The sequence below is a fragment of the Coregonus clupeaformis genome, chromosome 24, assembly GCF_020615455.1.
Source record: "Coregonus clupeaformis isolate EN_2021a chromosome 24, ASM2061545v1, whole genome shotgun sequence".
NCBI classification, from domain to species: Eukaryota; Metazoa; Chordata; class Actinopteri; order Salmoniformes; family Salmonidae; genus Coregonus; species Coregonus clupeaformis.
Genome location: NC_059215.1, coordinates 24493521 through 24509274, shown reverse-complemented (window position 1 = coordinate 24509274; position 15754 = coordinate 24493521). Strand labels below are relative to the sequence as shown.

Below are 15754 nucleotides of genomic sequence, written 5' to 3'. Positions count from 1 at the left end.
TCTGTCAAAATCTTTGAATGTTTACTGTGTGAGAAGAGCAAACTTGTCAAAGTCACTAGGAAACTAGTCAGAGCCTAAGCCCAGGAGATGTTGTGTTTCTAAATTAGCTTGTTAAAATTGACCCCACACCACTACCTATCATGAAACAGGCCTACCCCCCAGGGAATTGAAAGTGGGAAGAGGAAAGCCCATGGCTCTGAAACAACCACCACCCAAATACATGCATTCTATTTTCTCAAAATACTTTCTATCATGGAGCTGGTGTCAGCCCGTGCCTGATATTCTCACATGCTATTAAATAACCCGACAACTTTCATTTAGCTGTTAAATTCTGTCACCTCATGGTTGAGCTCTCCTTTAATCGGAGCCTAAGATCAATAGAACAACCAGCACATAAAGCTTGTATTCTGTTTTGATAAACAGTGTGTTACTCTTATTCCCAGTGAAGATGCCTTTGTGTGGTTTCTTTTCAAATAGTAATCTTCACTGGTGTTATGTAATATATATTCAGTGATAAATAAATGCCACCTTTTGTTAGATATCAGTTTTCCTCTTTGGAGAAATCAGGTGACACACAACAAAAGGTAACAAAACCTGGCTATAAAAAGGCTCATACATGACATTCTCAACTTTGATCATGACTCTTACACCCAAGCGCAAGTGGTACCTAGCATTTGTGATTGCAGGTGAGCAAATTGTATTTTAACAATACCATACCTTAATATTTATGTTAACTATTTATGAAAATGTTTGTCCCATGTGAACAAAAAGTGTGTTTTACAAAATACTTAATACACAATTAATATGTTGTGTACTACACAGGGTCTAGGATTTCATATAGTAGTTTTGTGCAAGGTTCTCTGCAAATCATAATTTATTTAATATTAATGAGTTAATCCACAATGGCGACTCTGCTCACTAACATTTTCATTGTATAAATGCCATATTAATTTGCGAAAGTTCAGAAACAGCACTGTGAAGTATATGACTACTAATATCATGGTCTAATTTGTTTTCCAATTTATCTGTTAACTAATAGCAAATGAGGACTGAAACACATCCATGTCCACCTCCTATCAACTCACACACACAGGACCTTTGACATGGCAATACAATATAACATCTTTAACTTATTGTATGTTTTATCATTATGTTCCTCTCATGTAGTTGTTTGCTCCAATGAAGGAGCATCTCGAGTTCTAGACACACGTAAGTATAACAGTGAAGCGCTGAGACCATAGACCCTCTAATAAGTTATGTTATTGAGTTTGTTGGCAAGTTTAATCTCCATAAAAAAATTTAATTCCATGATGTCAGTCATACACTTTAGTTAAAGTACCTCTTTATGTGACTATCATATAAATACTCAGTCACCAAATAGGGCTCTATTCAATCCGTATTGCGGTAGTTCAGCATTACAGCGTGATTGAAATTAAAAGGCAGTGTTTCCGCGTTAGCTGAGACTGCATTCACGGTAAACGCTGCATATGTCAGCTCAATCGGAAATTACCTTTACATTTCTAGTGCGCAATCTGTAACGCTTCAGCGATACAGATTGAATAGAGCCCTTAACGTGGGACTTAACTAAACAATTATTTTCCAGCCACCTCAGTCAGTGCTGGAGGAGTACGTTTAGTGCGTGGCCCAAACAACTGCTCTGGCAGGGTGGAGGTGTACTATGCAGGCCAGTGGGGTACAGTGTGTGATGATGACTGGGACCTGCTGGATGCCAAGGTAGTGTGTAGAGCACTGGGCTGTGGAGCGGCCCTGGAGGCCCCGGACCAGGCCCACTTTGGCTGGGGCAGGGGGGAGATCTGGCTAGATGATGTGGAATGTTCTGGGAATGAAGAGTCACTGCTTAGCTGCAGCTCAGATGGACTGGGGTCACACAACTGTGGACACTTTGAGGATGCAGGAGTGATATGTGAGGGTCAGTCAGGTGAGTGGTTGAATTTGCTATAAAGATGTATCTAAACTACCAACTTCAACTAGGGGCTTGTGTAATGCTACCATTTCTCTCTCTCACTGTCTACCCGCCCTTCTCTCTCTCTCTCTCTCTCTCTCTCTCTCTCTCTCTCTCTCTCTCTCTCTCTCTCTCTCTCTCTCTCTCTCTCTCTCTCTCAGGTCAATCCCCTTCAGATTCCCATTGTGAGTAATAAAACAATTATTCCTTACTTGATGTTTCAGTTGCAGAACGAGTCTTAATACGTATTTGCAAAACAAAAAGTCAGTGCCCTTTCCCTTCCTTTTAACTCAAACAGCTGACTTGACAGTGCGCCTAGTTGATGGTCCCAATCGCTGCTCTGGCAGGGTGGAGGTCTACCAGGATGGGAGTTGGGGGACAGTCTGTGATGATAACTGGTGTTTGCTAGATGCCCAAATTGTATGTAGGGAGCTGAGCTGTGGACCAGCCACAGAGGCTCCTCACCAGGCTCACTTTGGTGAGGGGAGTGGCTCAATCCTATTGGACGATGTGGCGTGCATGGGAAGTGAGGGATCTTTACTGGAATGCAGATCAGGAGGGATAGGAAACCATAACTGTGGCCATGATGAAGATGCCAGTGTAACTTGCATGATGGGTAAGCCTCAGCCTACAAATACAGTAAGCTCAATTGACTAAAATAGTTTATGTTCAGATTAAGGAGAATTGAAAACCTGTTTTTCACAATATCTCACTCCCCTTTTTCATTATTTAATATTTTCCTAACGTCCAATTCAAGAACAAGAGGACCCAGATAGAAACAGTAAGATAAATTCCATAAAACTATATTCAAATAATTGACAATATGAGTGGTCCTTACAAAGCAAACATATACTGCACTGAGGAACCAAGCCTTGAGACTACGTAACATAATGTACTCTTCTCTCCAGTGGTCCCAGATGATGGCCCGTTGATCCGGCTGGTGGATGGTCCTGATCAGTGTTCAGGGAGGGTGGAAGTGTATTATGCGGGGCAGTGGGGTACGGTGTGTGATGATGACTGGGACGTGAGCGACGCTGACGTGGTCTGCAGACAGCTCAGCTGTGGGTGGGCTATGAATGCCCCCGGACGGGCCTGGTTTGGAATGGGAGTTGGAATTCCCATTCTGCTGGACAACATAGCCTGTGTTGGCACAGAAGGCTCTCTCTTTGACTGCACTTCTGATGCGATAGGTCAGCATAACTGCATTCATTCTGAGGATGCGAGTGTGGTCTGCTCAGGTGAGATTAAAGGGAAAGTTATGTATTTAACTGTTAGATGGTTCCTGACCCTGAAAGTAGTTTATCAAATCAAATGTATTTGTCACATGTGCCGAAAACAACAGGTGTAGACCTTACAGTGAAATGCTTACTTACAAGCCCTTAACCAACAATGCAGTTTTAAGAAAAATTCAGAGTGGGGCAGTGGTCTAAGGCACTGCATCGCAGTGGTAGCTGTGCCACTAGAGATCCTGGTTCGAGTCCAGGCTCTGTCGCAGCCAGCCGCAACCGGGAGACCCATGGGCGGCGCACAATTGGTCCAGCGTCGTCCAAGGTAGGGGAGGGTTTGGCCGGCAGGGATGTGGGTTTGTTTCCCACGGGGGGCCAGTATAAAAAATATAAAAAAACACACTAAAAAAACGTATGCATTCACTAACTGTAAGTCGCTCTGGATAAGAGCGTCTGCTAAATGACAATATTTTTATTTATTTTTAAATAAGTGTTAAGTAAAAAATAGATAACAAAAAAATAAAAAAATTTAAGAGCATCAGTAAAATAACAGTAGTGAAGCTATATACAGGGGGTACCGGTACAGAGTCAATGTGCGTGGGCACAGGTTAGTCGAGGTAATTTAGGTAATATGTACACTACCGTTCAAAAGTTTGATGTCACTTAGAAATTTCCTTGTTTTTCGAAAGAAAAGCAATTTTTTTGTCCATTAAAATAACATCAAATTGATCAGAAATACAGTGTAGACATTGTTAATGTTGTAAATGGCTATTGTAGCTGGAAACTGCTGATTTTTAATGGAATTTCTACCTAGGCGTACAGAGGCCCATTATCAGCAACCATCAGTCCTGTGTTCCAATGGCACATTGTGTTTGCTAATCCAAGTTTATCATTTTAAAAGGCTAATTTATCATTAGAAAACCCTTTTGCAATTATGTTAGCACAGCTGAAAACTGTTGTGCTGATTAAAGAAGCAATAAAACTGGCCTTCTTGAGACTAGTTGAGTATCTGGAACATCAGCAATTGTGGGTTCGATTACAGGCTCAACGTCAACAGTGAAGAGGCAACTCCGGGATGCTGACCTTCTAGGCAGAGTTGCAAAGAAAAAGCCATATCTCAGACTGGCCAATAAAAAGAAAAGATTAAGATGGGCAGTCTGAGATATGGCTTTTTCTTTGCAACTCTGCCTAGAAGGTCAGCATCCCGGAGACGCCTCTTCACTGTTGACGTTAAGACTTGTGACGAGTACTGAGTATACGAAGAGGCAGGACACAGACGCAGGAATTAACAAGGTCAAGGTTTACTTAACAATGACAAAGAGAAATAACAAAGATAGAGTAAACGACACGAAGCTAAACAATCACACACAACATCATCCAGAACAGTCCAGGGCTAAATAGGGGTGGTGATGAGATGATGAGGTGCCAGTGCGCTGGAGGTAATTAGGATGTGTTTGGTTTCCATTCCAGTCTTGCTGAGGTGGTGCGCTCAGATCGGTGGCTCAGTAGATCGGCGAATCAGAGCACCTGAGGGGAGCAACGGGAGGAGACGTGACAAGACTGGTGTTTTGTGGGTACTATTTAATGAAGCTGCCAGTTGAGGACCTGTGATGCGCCTGTTTCTCAGAACAATATAGCCTTCATTTCTCAGAACAAGAATAGACTGACGAGTTTCAGAAGAAAGTTCTTTGTTTCTGGCCATTTTGAGCCTGTAATCAAACCCACAATTGCTGATGCTCCAGATACTCAACTAGTCTCAAGAAGGCCAGTTTTATTGCTTCTTTAATCAGCACAACAGTTTTCAGCTGTGCTAACACAATTGCAAAAGGGTTTTCTAATGATAAATTAGCCTTTTAAAATGATAAACTTGGATTAGCAAACACAACGTGCCATTGGAACACAGGACTGATGGTTGCTGATAATGGGCCTCTGTACGCCTATGTAGATATTCCATTAAAAATCTGCCGTTTCCAGCTACAATAGCCATTTACAACATTAACAATGTCTACACTGTATTTCTGATCAATTTGATGTTATTTTTAATGGACAAAAAAATTGCATTTATTTTGAAAACAAGGACATTTCTAAGTGACCCCAAACTTTTGAACGGTAGTGTACATGTAGGTAGAGTTAATGTAAGTGACTATGCATAGATAATAAACAGAGAGTAGCAGCAGTGTAAAGGGGGGGGGGGGGACAATGCAAATAGTCCGGGTAGCCATTTGATTAGCTGCTCAGGAGTGCTCGGTCCTCTTTTTCCCGTAGTCCACAATCATCTCCTTTGTCTTGATCACGTTGAGGGAGATGTTGAGTTTTATGGGCGAAACTGTAATCCTCGGTTGAGTTTTATTTAAACAGCCACTACGAACTTCAGCTAATTTAAGGCACAGTTAGCTTTATTTATTAATAGCGCTTTTCAAGGTAACATACAGTATATGCAACAACTCTTTGTTTTTCATGTTCCTCCCAATGGACTGCAGGTTCACATCAGAGTGAGTACATATCAAGGCTGAGGTGTATGTGGTGTGGGAGTCAGGCGCAGGACACCGAAGCTTAGTCCAACAAAGTATACTTGTGAACTTCAAGGCAAAGATACAACGATCGGCCTCAAACAAAACAGAGGCGAGCTATTACGCAAACCATGCGTAAAACAATAAAACAACAAAACAGAGAAAAAACACGCAGCACTACGGACAGGCGAAAAACAACACACAACCTAACCAGAACAACACAGGCAACTTATAGAACACGTAATCAGACACAAACGGACACAGGTGTAACAGACAGACAAAAGCAATCAAACATAGAAACATTCAACGGTGGCAGCTAGTACTCCGGGGACGACGAACGCCGAAGCCTGCCCGAACCAGGAGGAGGAGCAGCCTCGGCAGAATCCGTGACAGTACCCCCCCCCCCCCCCCTTGACGCGCTGCTCCAGCCGTGCGCCGACCCCGGCCTCGGGGACGGCCAGGAGGACGCGGACCCGGGCGCGTGGGATGCCCACGGTGGAACTCCATCAGGAGGGATGGATCTAGGATGTCCCTCCTAGGCACCCAGCACCGTTCCTCCGGACCGTACCCCTCCCACTCCACGAGATACTGGAGACCACTCATCCGGCGCCTCGAGTCCAAGATGGTCCGGACCCTGTACGCCGGGGCCCCCTCGATGTCCAAAGGGGGCGGAGGGGTCTCTCCTATCTCATGTTCTTGGAGTGGGCCAGCTACCACCGGCCTGAGAAGAGACACATGGAACGAGGGGTTAATATTCTTGTACTCAATAGGCAGTTGTAACCTGTAACACACCTCATTCAATCTTCTCAGGACTTTAAAGGGCCCCACAAACCGCCGACCCAGCTTCCGGCAGGGCAGGCGGAGGGGCAGGTTTCGAGTCGAGAGCCAGACTCGATCTCCCGGTGCGTATACCGGTCCCTCACTGCGGTGGCGATCGGCGCTCGCCTTTTGTTGACTGATGGCCCGCTGCAGATGGACATGGGCAGCCTCCCTCGTCTCCTCCGAGCGCCGAATCCACTCATCCACCGCAGGGGCCTCGATCTGGCTCTCGTGCCATGGTGCCAGGACCGGCTGATAACCTAAAACATACTGGAAAGGTGTTAAATTGGTGGAGGAGTGGCGGAGAGAGTTCTGGGCCATCTCTGCCCAGGGGATATACCTAGACCACTCCTCCGGCCGGCCCTGGCAATAGGACCTCAGAAACCTACCCACATCCTGGTTGACTCGTTCAACCTGCCCATTGCTTTCTGGGTGGTACCCCGAGGTAAGGCTCACCGAGACCCCCAAGCGTTCCATGAACGCCCCCCAGACTCTGGAGGTGAACTGGGGACCTCGGTCAGACACAATATCCACGGGGACCCCATAGTGCCGGAACACGTGGGTAAATAGGGCCTCAGCGGTCTGTAGGGCAGTAGGGAGACCCGGCATCGGGAGGAGACGACAGGCCTTGGAAAACCGATCCACAACGACCAAAATGGTGGTATTCCCCTGGGAGGGGGGTAGGTCGGTCACAAAATCCACTGAGAGGTGGGACCATGGTCGTTGTGGAACGGGCAGGGGATGTAACTTTCCCCTGGGCAAATGTCTAGGCGCCTTACACTGGGCGCACACCGAGCAGGAGGAGACATAAACCCTCACATCCCTAGCTAACGTTGGCCACCAGTATTTCACGCTAAGGCAGTGCACTGTCCGGCCAATACCTGGATGTCCAGAGGAGGGTGATGTATGAGCCCAATAAATAAGGCGATCACGAATCTCGAGCGGAACATACGTCTGCCCCACAGGACACTCGGGGGGAGTAGGGTCGGTACGCAGTGCCCGCTCGATCTCCGCATCGACCTCCCACACCACCGGAGCCACCAGACAAGACTCCGGCAGTATGGGAGTAGGCTCAATGGACCTCTCCTCTGTGTCATACCGCCGGGACAGGGCGTCTGCCTTACCGTTCTGGGACCCTGGGATGTATGTGATCTTAAAAATAAACCGGGTCAGGAACATGTTCCACCTAGCCTGACGAGGGTTCAATCTCCTAGCTGCCCGGATGTACTCCAGGTTACGGTGATCAGTCAGAATGAGGAAAGGGTGTTGAGCCCCCTCAAGCCAATGCCTCCACACCTTTAGGGCCTGGACTACAGCTAACAGCTCCCTGTCCCCTACGTCATAATTACGCTCCGCCGAGCTGAGCTTCTTAGAATAGAACGCACAGGGGCGGAGCTTAGGTGGCGTGCCGGACCGTTGCGACAGGACTGCCCCAATACCGGCCTCGGACGCGTCTACCTCTACTTGGAATGGTAAAGAGGGATCCGGATGCGCCATCACCGGAGCCGAGGTGAACAGGTTTTTCAGTTTGACAAATGCCCTGTCCGCCTCAGCTGACCACTGCAAGCGAACCGACCCCCTTTAGCAGGGACGTAATGGGAGCTGCAACCTGTCCAAAGCCCCGGATAAACCTCCGGTAGTAATTAGCAAAACCCAAAAACTGCTGCACCTCTTTTACAGTGGTTGGAGTTTGCCAATTACGCACGGCCGACACACGGTCAACCTCTATCTTCACACCAGACTCGGACAACCGATAACCCAAAAAGGAGACGGACTCCTGGAAGAACAAGCATTTCTCTGCCTTGACATACAAGTCATGCTCCAACAGTCTCCTCAACACTCGGCGCACCAGGGCTACATGCTCGGCTCGTGTAGAAGAGTACACTAGGATGTCGTCGATGTATACTACCACACCCTGCCCATGCATGTCCCGGAAAATCTCGTCAACAAAGGATTGGAAGACTGAAGGAGCATTCATTAACCCGTATGGCATGACGAGATACTCGTAATGACCCGAGGTGGTGCTAAATGCTGTTTTCCATTCATCCCCCTCCCTAATGCGCACCAGATTGTACGCGCTCCTGAGATCCAACTTTGTGAAGAACCGCGCTCCGCGTAATGATTCTGTCATAGTCGCAATCAGTGGAAGAGGGTAACTGTACTTAACCGTGATCTGATTGAGACTACGGTAATCAATACACGGGCGCAAACCCCCGTCCCTTCTTCTTCACAAAGAAGAAACTCGAGGAAACCGGGGAAGTGGAGGACCGTATGTATCCCTGTGCCAAGGGACTCGGCTATGTAAGTCTCCATAGCCGCTGTCTCCTCTTGAGACAGGGGATACACACGGCTCCGTGGAAGTGCCGCTCCTGTTTGGAGATCTATCGCACAATCCCCCTGTCTATGAGGTGGTAGCCGTGTTGCCCTCGTTTTGCTGAACACAAGTGCTAAATCCTCATATTCAGGGGGAATGCGCATTGCGGGCACTTGGTTCGGACTCTCTACCGAGGTCGCCCCTAAGGAAACACCTAGACATCTCCCTACACACTGGGCAGACCACTCCATAAGAGCCCTCTGTTGCCACGCAATGGTAGGATCATGGGTGCTTAACCAGGGAAGCCCCAGCACCATGGGATACGCAGGAGAGTCAATCAGATAAAACTGAATGATCTCCTCATGACCCCCCTGCGTCGTCATCTTAAGTGGTGCTGTGACTTCTATGATCAACCCCGACCCCAACGGCCGGCTGTCTAGGGCATGAACAGGAAAGGGGGCTTCTACCGGCCGAAGGGGGAATTCCTAACCTATAACAAAATGCACGATCAACAAAATTCCCAGCTGCGCCTGAATCTACTAGCGCCTTATGCTGGGAATGAGGTGCCACCTGTGGAAATCTCACAGGTATACTCATGTGACCAACAGAGAGCTCTGGGTAAGTGGGGCGCCTACTCACCTGAAATGACTCCCCAGTGCGTGACCTGTTGTCCCCTCTCCCAGGAGACCCTCCCCAGCACCTGGCCGCGGTGTGTCCTCCACGGCCACAGTTGGTGCAGGGGATGGCCCCCCTCGGGTTCTCTCTCCTCCTCTCTCTAGCGCCAGCACCTCCGAGCTCCATGGGAATCGGCTCGGAGGTGCTGGAGGGTGGAATGGACGACCCCCACTCGGGATGTCCGCGGGTAGCCAGCAGGGTGTCGAGACGGATGGAGATGTCCACCAACTGGTCGAAGGATAGGTTGGTGTCCCTGCAGGCCAGCTCACGACGAACGTCCTCTCGTAGGCTTCACCGGTAATGGTCGATGAGGGCCCTCTCATTCCACCCCGCATCCGCCGCTAGAGTCCGGAACTCCAGGGCGAACTCCTGTGCGCTCCTCTTCCCCTGTCGGAGGTGGAACAGACGCTCCCCCGCCGCCTTCCCCTCAGGTGGATGATCGAAGACAGCCCTGAAGCGGCGGGAGAACTCCGCGTAGGTGATGGTAGCGGTGTCTATTCCCCTCCATTCGGCGTTGGCCCACTCCAACGCCTTGCCGGATAGACAGGAGATGAGGGCGGAGACGCTCTCGTATCCCGAGGGCGCTGGGTGTATGGTGGCCAGGTAGAGTTCCACCTGCAGGAGGAACCCCCGACACCCGGCTGCAGAACCATCATATGCCCTCGGGAGCGAGAGCCGAATGCCACTGGGTTCCGGTGCTGGGAGAGTAGGACTGGCCGTTGGTGATGGTATGGTGTGGGAAGGCGTGGGCACCTCTCCCGTAACCAACCGGCGCAGAGTGTTGGACACCTCGTTCATGGCGGCCCCAAGTTGCCGGATCATGGTGTCTTGGTCGCTGATCCGATCCTCCAGCGACTTGGGTGCCGCCGCTGCTCCTGCTGACTCCATACTGGTGTGTTGTTCTATCAAGGCTGAGGTGTATGTGGTGTGGGAGTCAGGCGCAGGACACCGAAGCTTAGTCCAACAAAGTATACTTGTGAACTTCAAGGCAAAGATACAACGATCGGCCTCAAACAAAACAGAGGCGAGCTATTACGCAAACCATGCGTAAAACAATAAAACAACAAAACAGAGAAAAAACACGCAGCACTACGGACAGGCGAAAAACAACACACAACCTAACCAGAACAACACAGGCAACTTATAGAACACGTAATCAGACACAAACGGACACAGGTGTAACAGACAGACAAAAGCAATCAAACATAGAAACATTCAACGGTGGCAGCTAGTACTCCGGGGACGACGAACGCCGAAGCCTGCCCGAACCAGGAGGAGGAGCAGCCTCGGCAGAATCCGTGACAGTACATTAATATGTCTGCACACTACACAATAATCTCCACAGCCTGATGCGTCAATTGGTTAACATTAAAACAGATTATTTACCTATCAAAGCTGGACCTTCAATTCGCTTGGCCCAATTCGCTTGGCCGCTGGCTCCAACAACTGCTCTGGTAGAGTGGAGGTGTTCCACTCTGGCCATTGGGATATAGTGTGTGATGATGACTGGGATCTGAGGGATGCCCAGGTGGTGTGTCAAGCACTGGCTTGTGGGATGGCCCAGGAAGCCCAAGGTAGAGCCTGTTTTGGTCAGGGCTCAGGACCATCAGTCTGGACGACGTGTCATGTGAGGGCACAGAGAGATCATTACAAAACTGCAGCGGAAGTGAACCAGGGGTACACAACTGTGACCATAATGAGGATGCAGGAGTAATCTGTGCAGGTAAGAAAGGTTGGGGAAAATAAGGTTGTCACGGTACCTGCGGTGTATTTGATCTGCGCATGTGCTATCACGAGCAGCGCCAGCCTCGCTCTTTGGCATGAGTAAAGTAAGTTCAGAAAATATGAAAGTATGCATCTTAGAAATAGTTTTTACTTACAAACTTTATATGTCCAAACTCAGATCAAAAATAATATGGTCACTGTGATATAACTTTTATTTTGATTGCCGATTTTCTGCATTTTCCAAAGTCCCATCAGGTAGCCTGATTATCAGATGTACCCAAATAAGCCGGATTGTAAGGGTGATCATTCTTCTTGCAAAGCATGTAAACATTTCAATCAAACTATTATATGAATCTTAGTATTGTGTGCATGTAAACGTAGTCAAAGACAAGTAAATATATGTGTTACCTTTACCATGAAGATGGCATCTTTGAAGTGCATCTAGTCAACAGCCCCAACAACTGCTCTGGTAGAGTGGAGGTGTTCCACTCTGGCAAATGGAGTACAGTGTGTGATGATGACTGGGATCAGATGGATGCCCAGGTGGTGTGCAGAGAGTTGGGCTTTGGAGAAGCTCTAGAGGCCTTTGGATCTGACAGGTTTAGAGAGGGCAGTGGCTCCATCTCTCTGGATGTCCTGGCCTGTTCTGGCTCTGAAGACTCTTTGCTGAAGTGTCCCCACAGTGGACTGGGGAACTATAACTGTGCCCACTATGAAGATGCAGGAGTCACCTGCACTGATCAGATAAATGTTTGGTGGAATGAAGCTTAGACATCATGATATTGTCTATGTTGTTAACAGTACTAGATGGAAACCCTAATTATATGACAGGTCCTTCTGGAGACATCCAGCCATTTAACTCAGTGTTGTCCTAATATGGGGTCTTACTTTATTAACTGGATCAAAACCATTTATGAAAAAACAAATGCCATATTCACTAATGATGTCCTATTAAAACAATTCCTTCAGAGCAGAGGAACCAGGCAAGGTTGCCGACTTTTGCCTTTGCTTTTATAGAGCTATGCTATACGCAAAACCAATGTAAGATGTATGAAACATGCGCACACCTCAGTGTTGTTCGTTAACCTGTTTGTTGCTAAATAAATCATAACAGGGAAGCACCTAATTTCTGATCACAACACTTAGTAAATGGAGTTCACAGTTATCTTTGTTTACAGGTCCTACAGAAAACATCCAGCCAAACTCTACATTGACCTACAGTAATGTATTCTCTTCATATTCCATCTACAAAGTTTTCAACTCAACAACCATTCCAGTATCGGTTCATCTTCACAGTTTTTCTTGTATTTTACAGATGGCACTTCTAGAGTGCGTCTGGTCAATGGCTCCAACAACTGCTCTGGTAGAGTGGAGGTGTTCCACTTTGGCCAGTGGGGTACAGTGTGTGATGATTGGTGGGATCAGATGGATGCCCAGGTGGTGTGCAGAGAGTTGGGCTGTGGAGAAGCTCAAGAGGCCTTTAGATCTGCAGAGTTTGGAGAAGGAAGTGGCTCCATATCTCTGGATGACCTGGCCTGTTCTGGCTCTGAAGACTCTTTGCTGCAGTGTCCCCACAGTGGACTAGGGAACCATAACTGTGTCCACCATGAAGATGCAGGAGTTACCTGCACTGGTGAGATTACTGTTTGTTGACATGAAGTTTAGATATCATGATTTGTCTATGTTGGTAACAGTACTAACATCACCACTGTAACTCCAAGCTAATAAATGTAACTGAATATTCAGGTCCTTCTGGAGGCATCCAGCCATTCACCTCTTCATGGACCCAGGGTAAGTTACATCCTCATTCCAGTGGGTCAGATTCAATTCATATCCAACTTTTGAGGTCTTCAATCCTAATTGTACCCCAAAATAAATGTTTGATTGATTGTGTGCAATGTCGTTGAATATTAACACTTATGCCAACCCCCGATACACACAACAGAACATTCATCCTTTAAAAAAGTAATCAGCAGATGTGAGTGGCTTTAAGCAGAAATCTGTCAAAAAGTTTGTGCTAGCAAATACCTAGACGTTGTGTAAAAGTCTGTGTGAAACAAATCATAGCCTATGTGTCAATATTTGACTGTTTTTCAATTTTAGGTTCTGGTTCCGGAGGCTTCTGAAAGCATGTAGATCTCTCATCCATACAGTCTAGGAGTATCAATGGTTAACCATAGATACTGTTTGTGTTGACATTTTTCTAGTTATACTAAACACTGTATTATGTTCCTTTCATAGTTAGCATTCTACAAGTAACAGGACCTTGAGTTCTATTCCCAAACTAGTCTATTGTGAATTATTATCATTAACTCTATCTGTAATTAAATCAAAACAAATAATACTGTATTGTTCTTCAAAGTTATTTGGGATTTTACCCATATATTCACCAAGTTGCACATAAGGAAGAGTAAGTTCACATGCTAAGTTCCTCTCCAAGGAAGAGTAAGTTCACATGCTAAGTTCCTCTCCATCTTCTCTATCAATAGAGAGCAACAATAGGTCGTTGTTAGATAATCAAGTTATCTAATTAAGCTTTATCACCTAGGCTATCTTGAACACTTGAATATCCCCCAAATCTCAATTAGGAATGCATTTTTCAAAAGCATTTCTACTTTAATTTACTGTCCTCCTATTTCTCACCCACAATCACTACAATTGTTTCACCATAGAGATCCTATTTAATTACTAAAGGGGCTATGCCATGAACCCTCAAAGTTCCAGAATGGTATGATAATGGCAGCCATTTTGGTCAGGGAGAAATCCAAACCAGTCTAATTGGAATTAATGGCAGTAAGAGCATAGGTAATGCATTTCCTGCTTTTACTTATTCAGGAAAATAAAAGTAAGGCAAGTGATACTGTTTATCTGAAATTGTGTAATAAAATATTGTCGCCCCAAAATATTGTCAAATAATTATAAATACATTTATACAGGTTTTATAGCCTACCAGTGTTCTGTATAAATAGCCTCTAAAATATATGTAAACAGACCATAGATGTCTCAGTGTTTGTTTTCTTGGAAAGCTGTGAGTGTTACAATATGATACAATATCAGTAGCCTACTTGTTGCATTTACAACTTGTCTAAATCCTATCATCAACTGATTTCAGACAGTGTATGGCTGTGGATTGACTGCATTGTTTGTATGGAATGTTGGCATATTGACAGTTAATTTGAAAAATGTATGGAATCATTCAACTAAAACTGCCTGACTAGCTAGCTAATAAACATAATGTGCAGATAATCTTACACAATATTTTATCACAGCACTGGCTGACCATGGCTGACCAAGTTCTTTACCATTTTTGACAAAATGTTTAAAAAAGGTATAATCTTCGTAAATTATATTATCGGAAGGACTGGTGGAGTTATGTCGCACATGCAGCTAACAAAAACATATTCCATCTACAAAGTTTTCAACTCAACAACCATTCCAGTATCGGTTCATCTTCACCATCTTCACAGTTTTTCTTGTCTTTTACAGATGGCACTTCTAGAGTGCGTCTGGTCAATGGCTCCAACAACTGCTCTGGTAGAGTGGAGGTGTTCCACTTTGGCCAGTGGGGTACAGTGTGTGATGATTGGTGGGATCAGATGGATGCCCAGGTGGTGTGCAGAGAGTTGGGCTGTGGAGAAGCTCAAGAGGCCTTTAGATCTGCAGAGTTTGGAGAAGGAAGTGGCTCCATATCTCTGGATGACCTGGCCTGTTCTGGCTCTGAAGACTCTTTGCTGCAGTGTCCCCACAGTGGACTAGGGAACCATAACTGTGTCCACCATGAAGATGCAGGAGTTACCTGCACTGGTAAGATTACTGTTTGTTGACATGAAGTTTAGATATCATGATTTGTCTATGTTGGTAACAGTACTAACATCACCACTGTAACTCCAAGCTAATAAATGTAACTGAATATTCAGGTCCTTCTGGAGGCATCCAGCCATTCACCTCTTCATGGACCCAGGGTAAGTTACATCCTTATTCATCATTCCAGTGGGTCAGATTCAATTCATATCCAACTTTTGAGGTCTTCAATCCTAATTGTACCCCAAAATAAATGTTTGATTGATTGTGTGCAATGTCGTTGAATATTAACACTTATGCCAACCCCCGATACACACAACAGAACATTCATCCTTTAAAAAAGTAATCAGCAGATGTGAGTGGCTTTAAGCAGAAATCTGTCAAAAAGTTTGTGCTAGCAAATACCTAGACGTTGTGTAAAAGTCTGTGTGAAACAAATCATAGCCTATGTGTCAATATTTGACTGTTTTTCAATTTTAGGTTCTGGTTCCGGAGGCTTCTGAAAGCATGTAGATCTCTCATCCATACAGTCTAGGAGTATCAATGGTTAACCATAGATACTGTTTGTGTTGACATTTTTCTAGTTATACTAAACACTGTATTATGTTCCTTTCATAGTTAGCATTCTACAAGTAACAGGACCTTGAGTTCTATTCCCAAACTAGTCTATTGTGAATTATTATCATTAACTCTATCTGTAATTAAATCAAAACAAATAATA

The 15754-nt window shown here is 45.9% G+C and overlaps 1 protein-coding gene across 1 annotated transcript; it reads left to right on the top strand.

Moving 5' to 3' along the window:
• The first annotated feature begins 637 nt into the window (after positions 1-637).
• On the top strand, positions 638-15754 carry LOC121537261 (deleted in malignant brain tumors 1 protein-like). Its single transcript, XM_045206815.1, has 12 exons — positions 638-686; positions 1598-1939; positions 2125-2148; positions 2262-2579; positions 2721-2744; positions 2872-3287; positions 11614-11982; positions 12460-12865; positions 12979-13023; positions 14719-15036; positions 15150-15194; positions 15514-15754. Exons 1-12 carry the CDS (start codon positions 638-640, stop codon positions 15534-15536), a joined length of 2379 nt encoding a protein of 792 aa, XP_045062750.1. The 3' UTR covers positions 15537-15754.

Coding starts and splice junctions, on each gene's coding strand:
- LOC121537261 (XM_045206815.1), top strand. CDS start 638: ATGACTCTTACACCCAAGCGCAAGTGGTACCTAGCATTTGTGATTGCA. Junction 2,580..2,720: donor CAGTGTAACTTGCATGATGG/GTAAGCCTCAGC, acceptor GTCCAATTCAAG/AACAAGAGGACCCAGATAGA. Junction 15,195..15,513: donor CACCTCTTCATGGACCCAGG/GTAAGTTACATC, acceptor TTTCAATTTTAG/GTTCTGGTTCCGGAGGCTTC.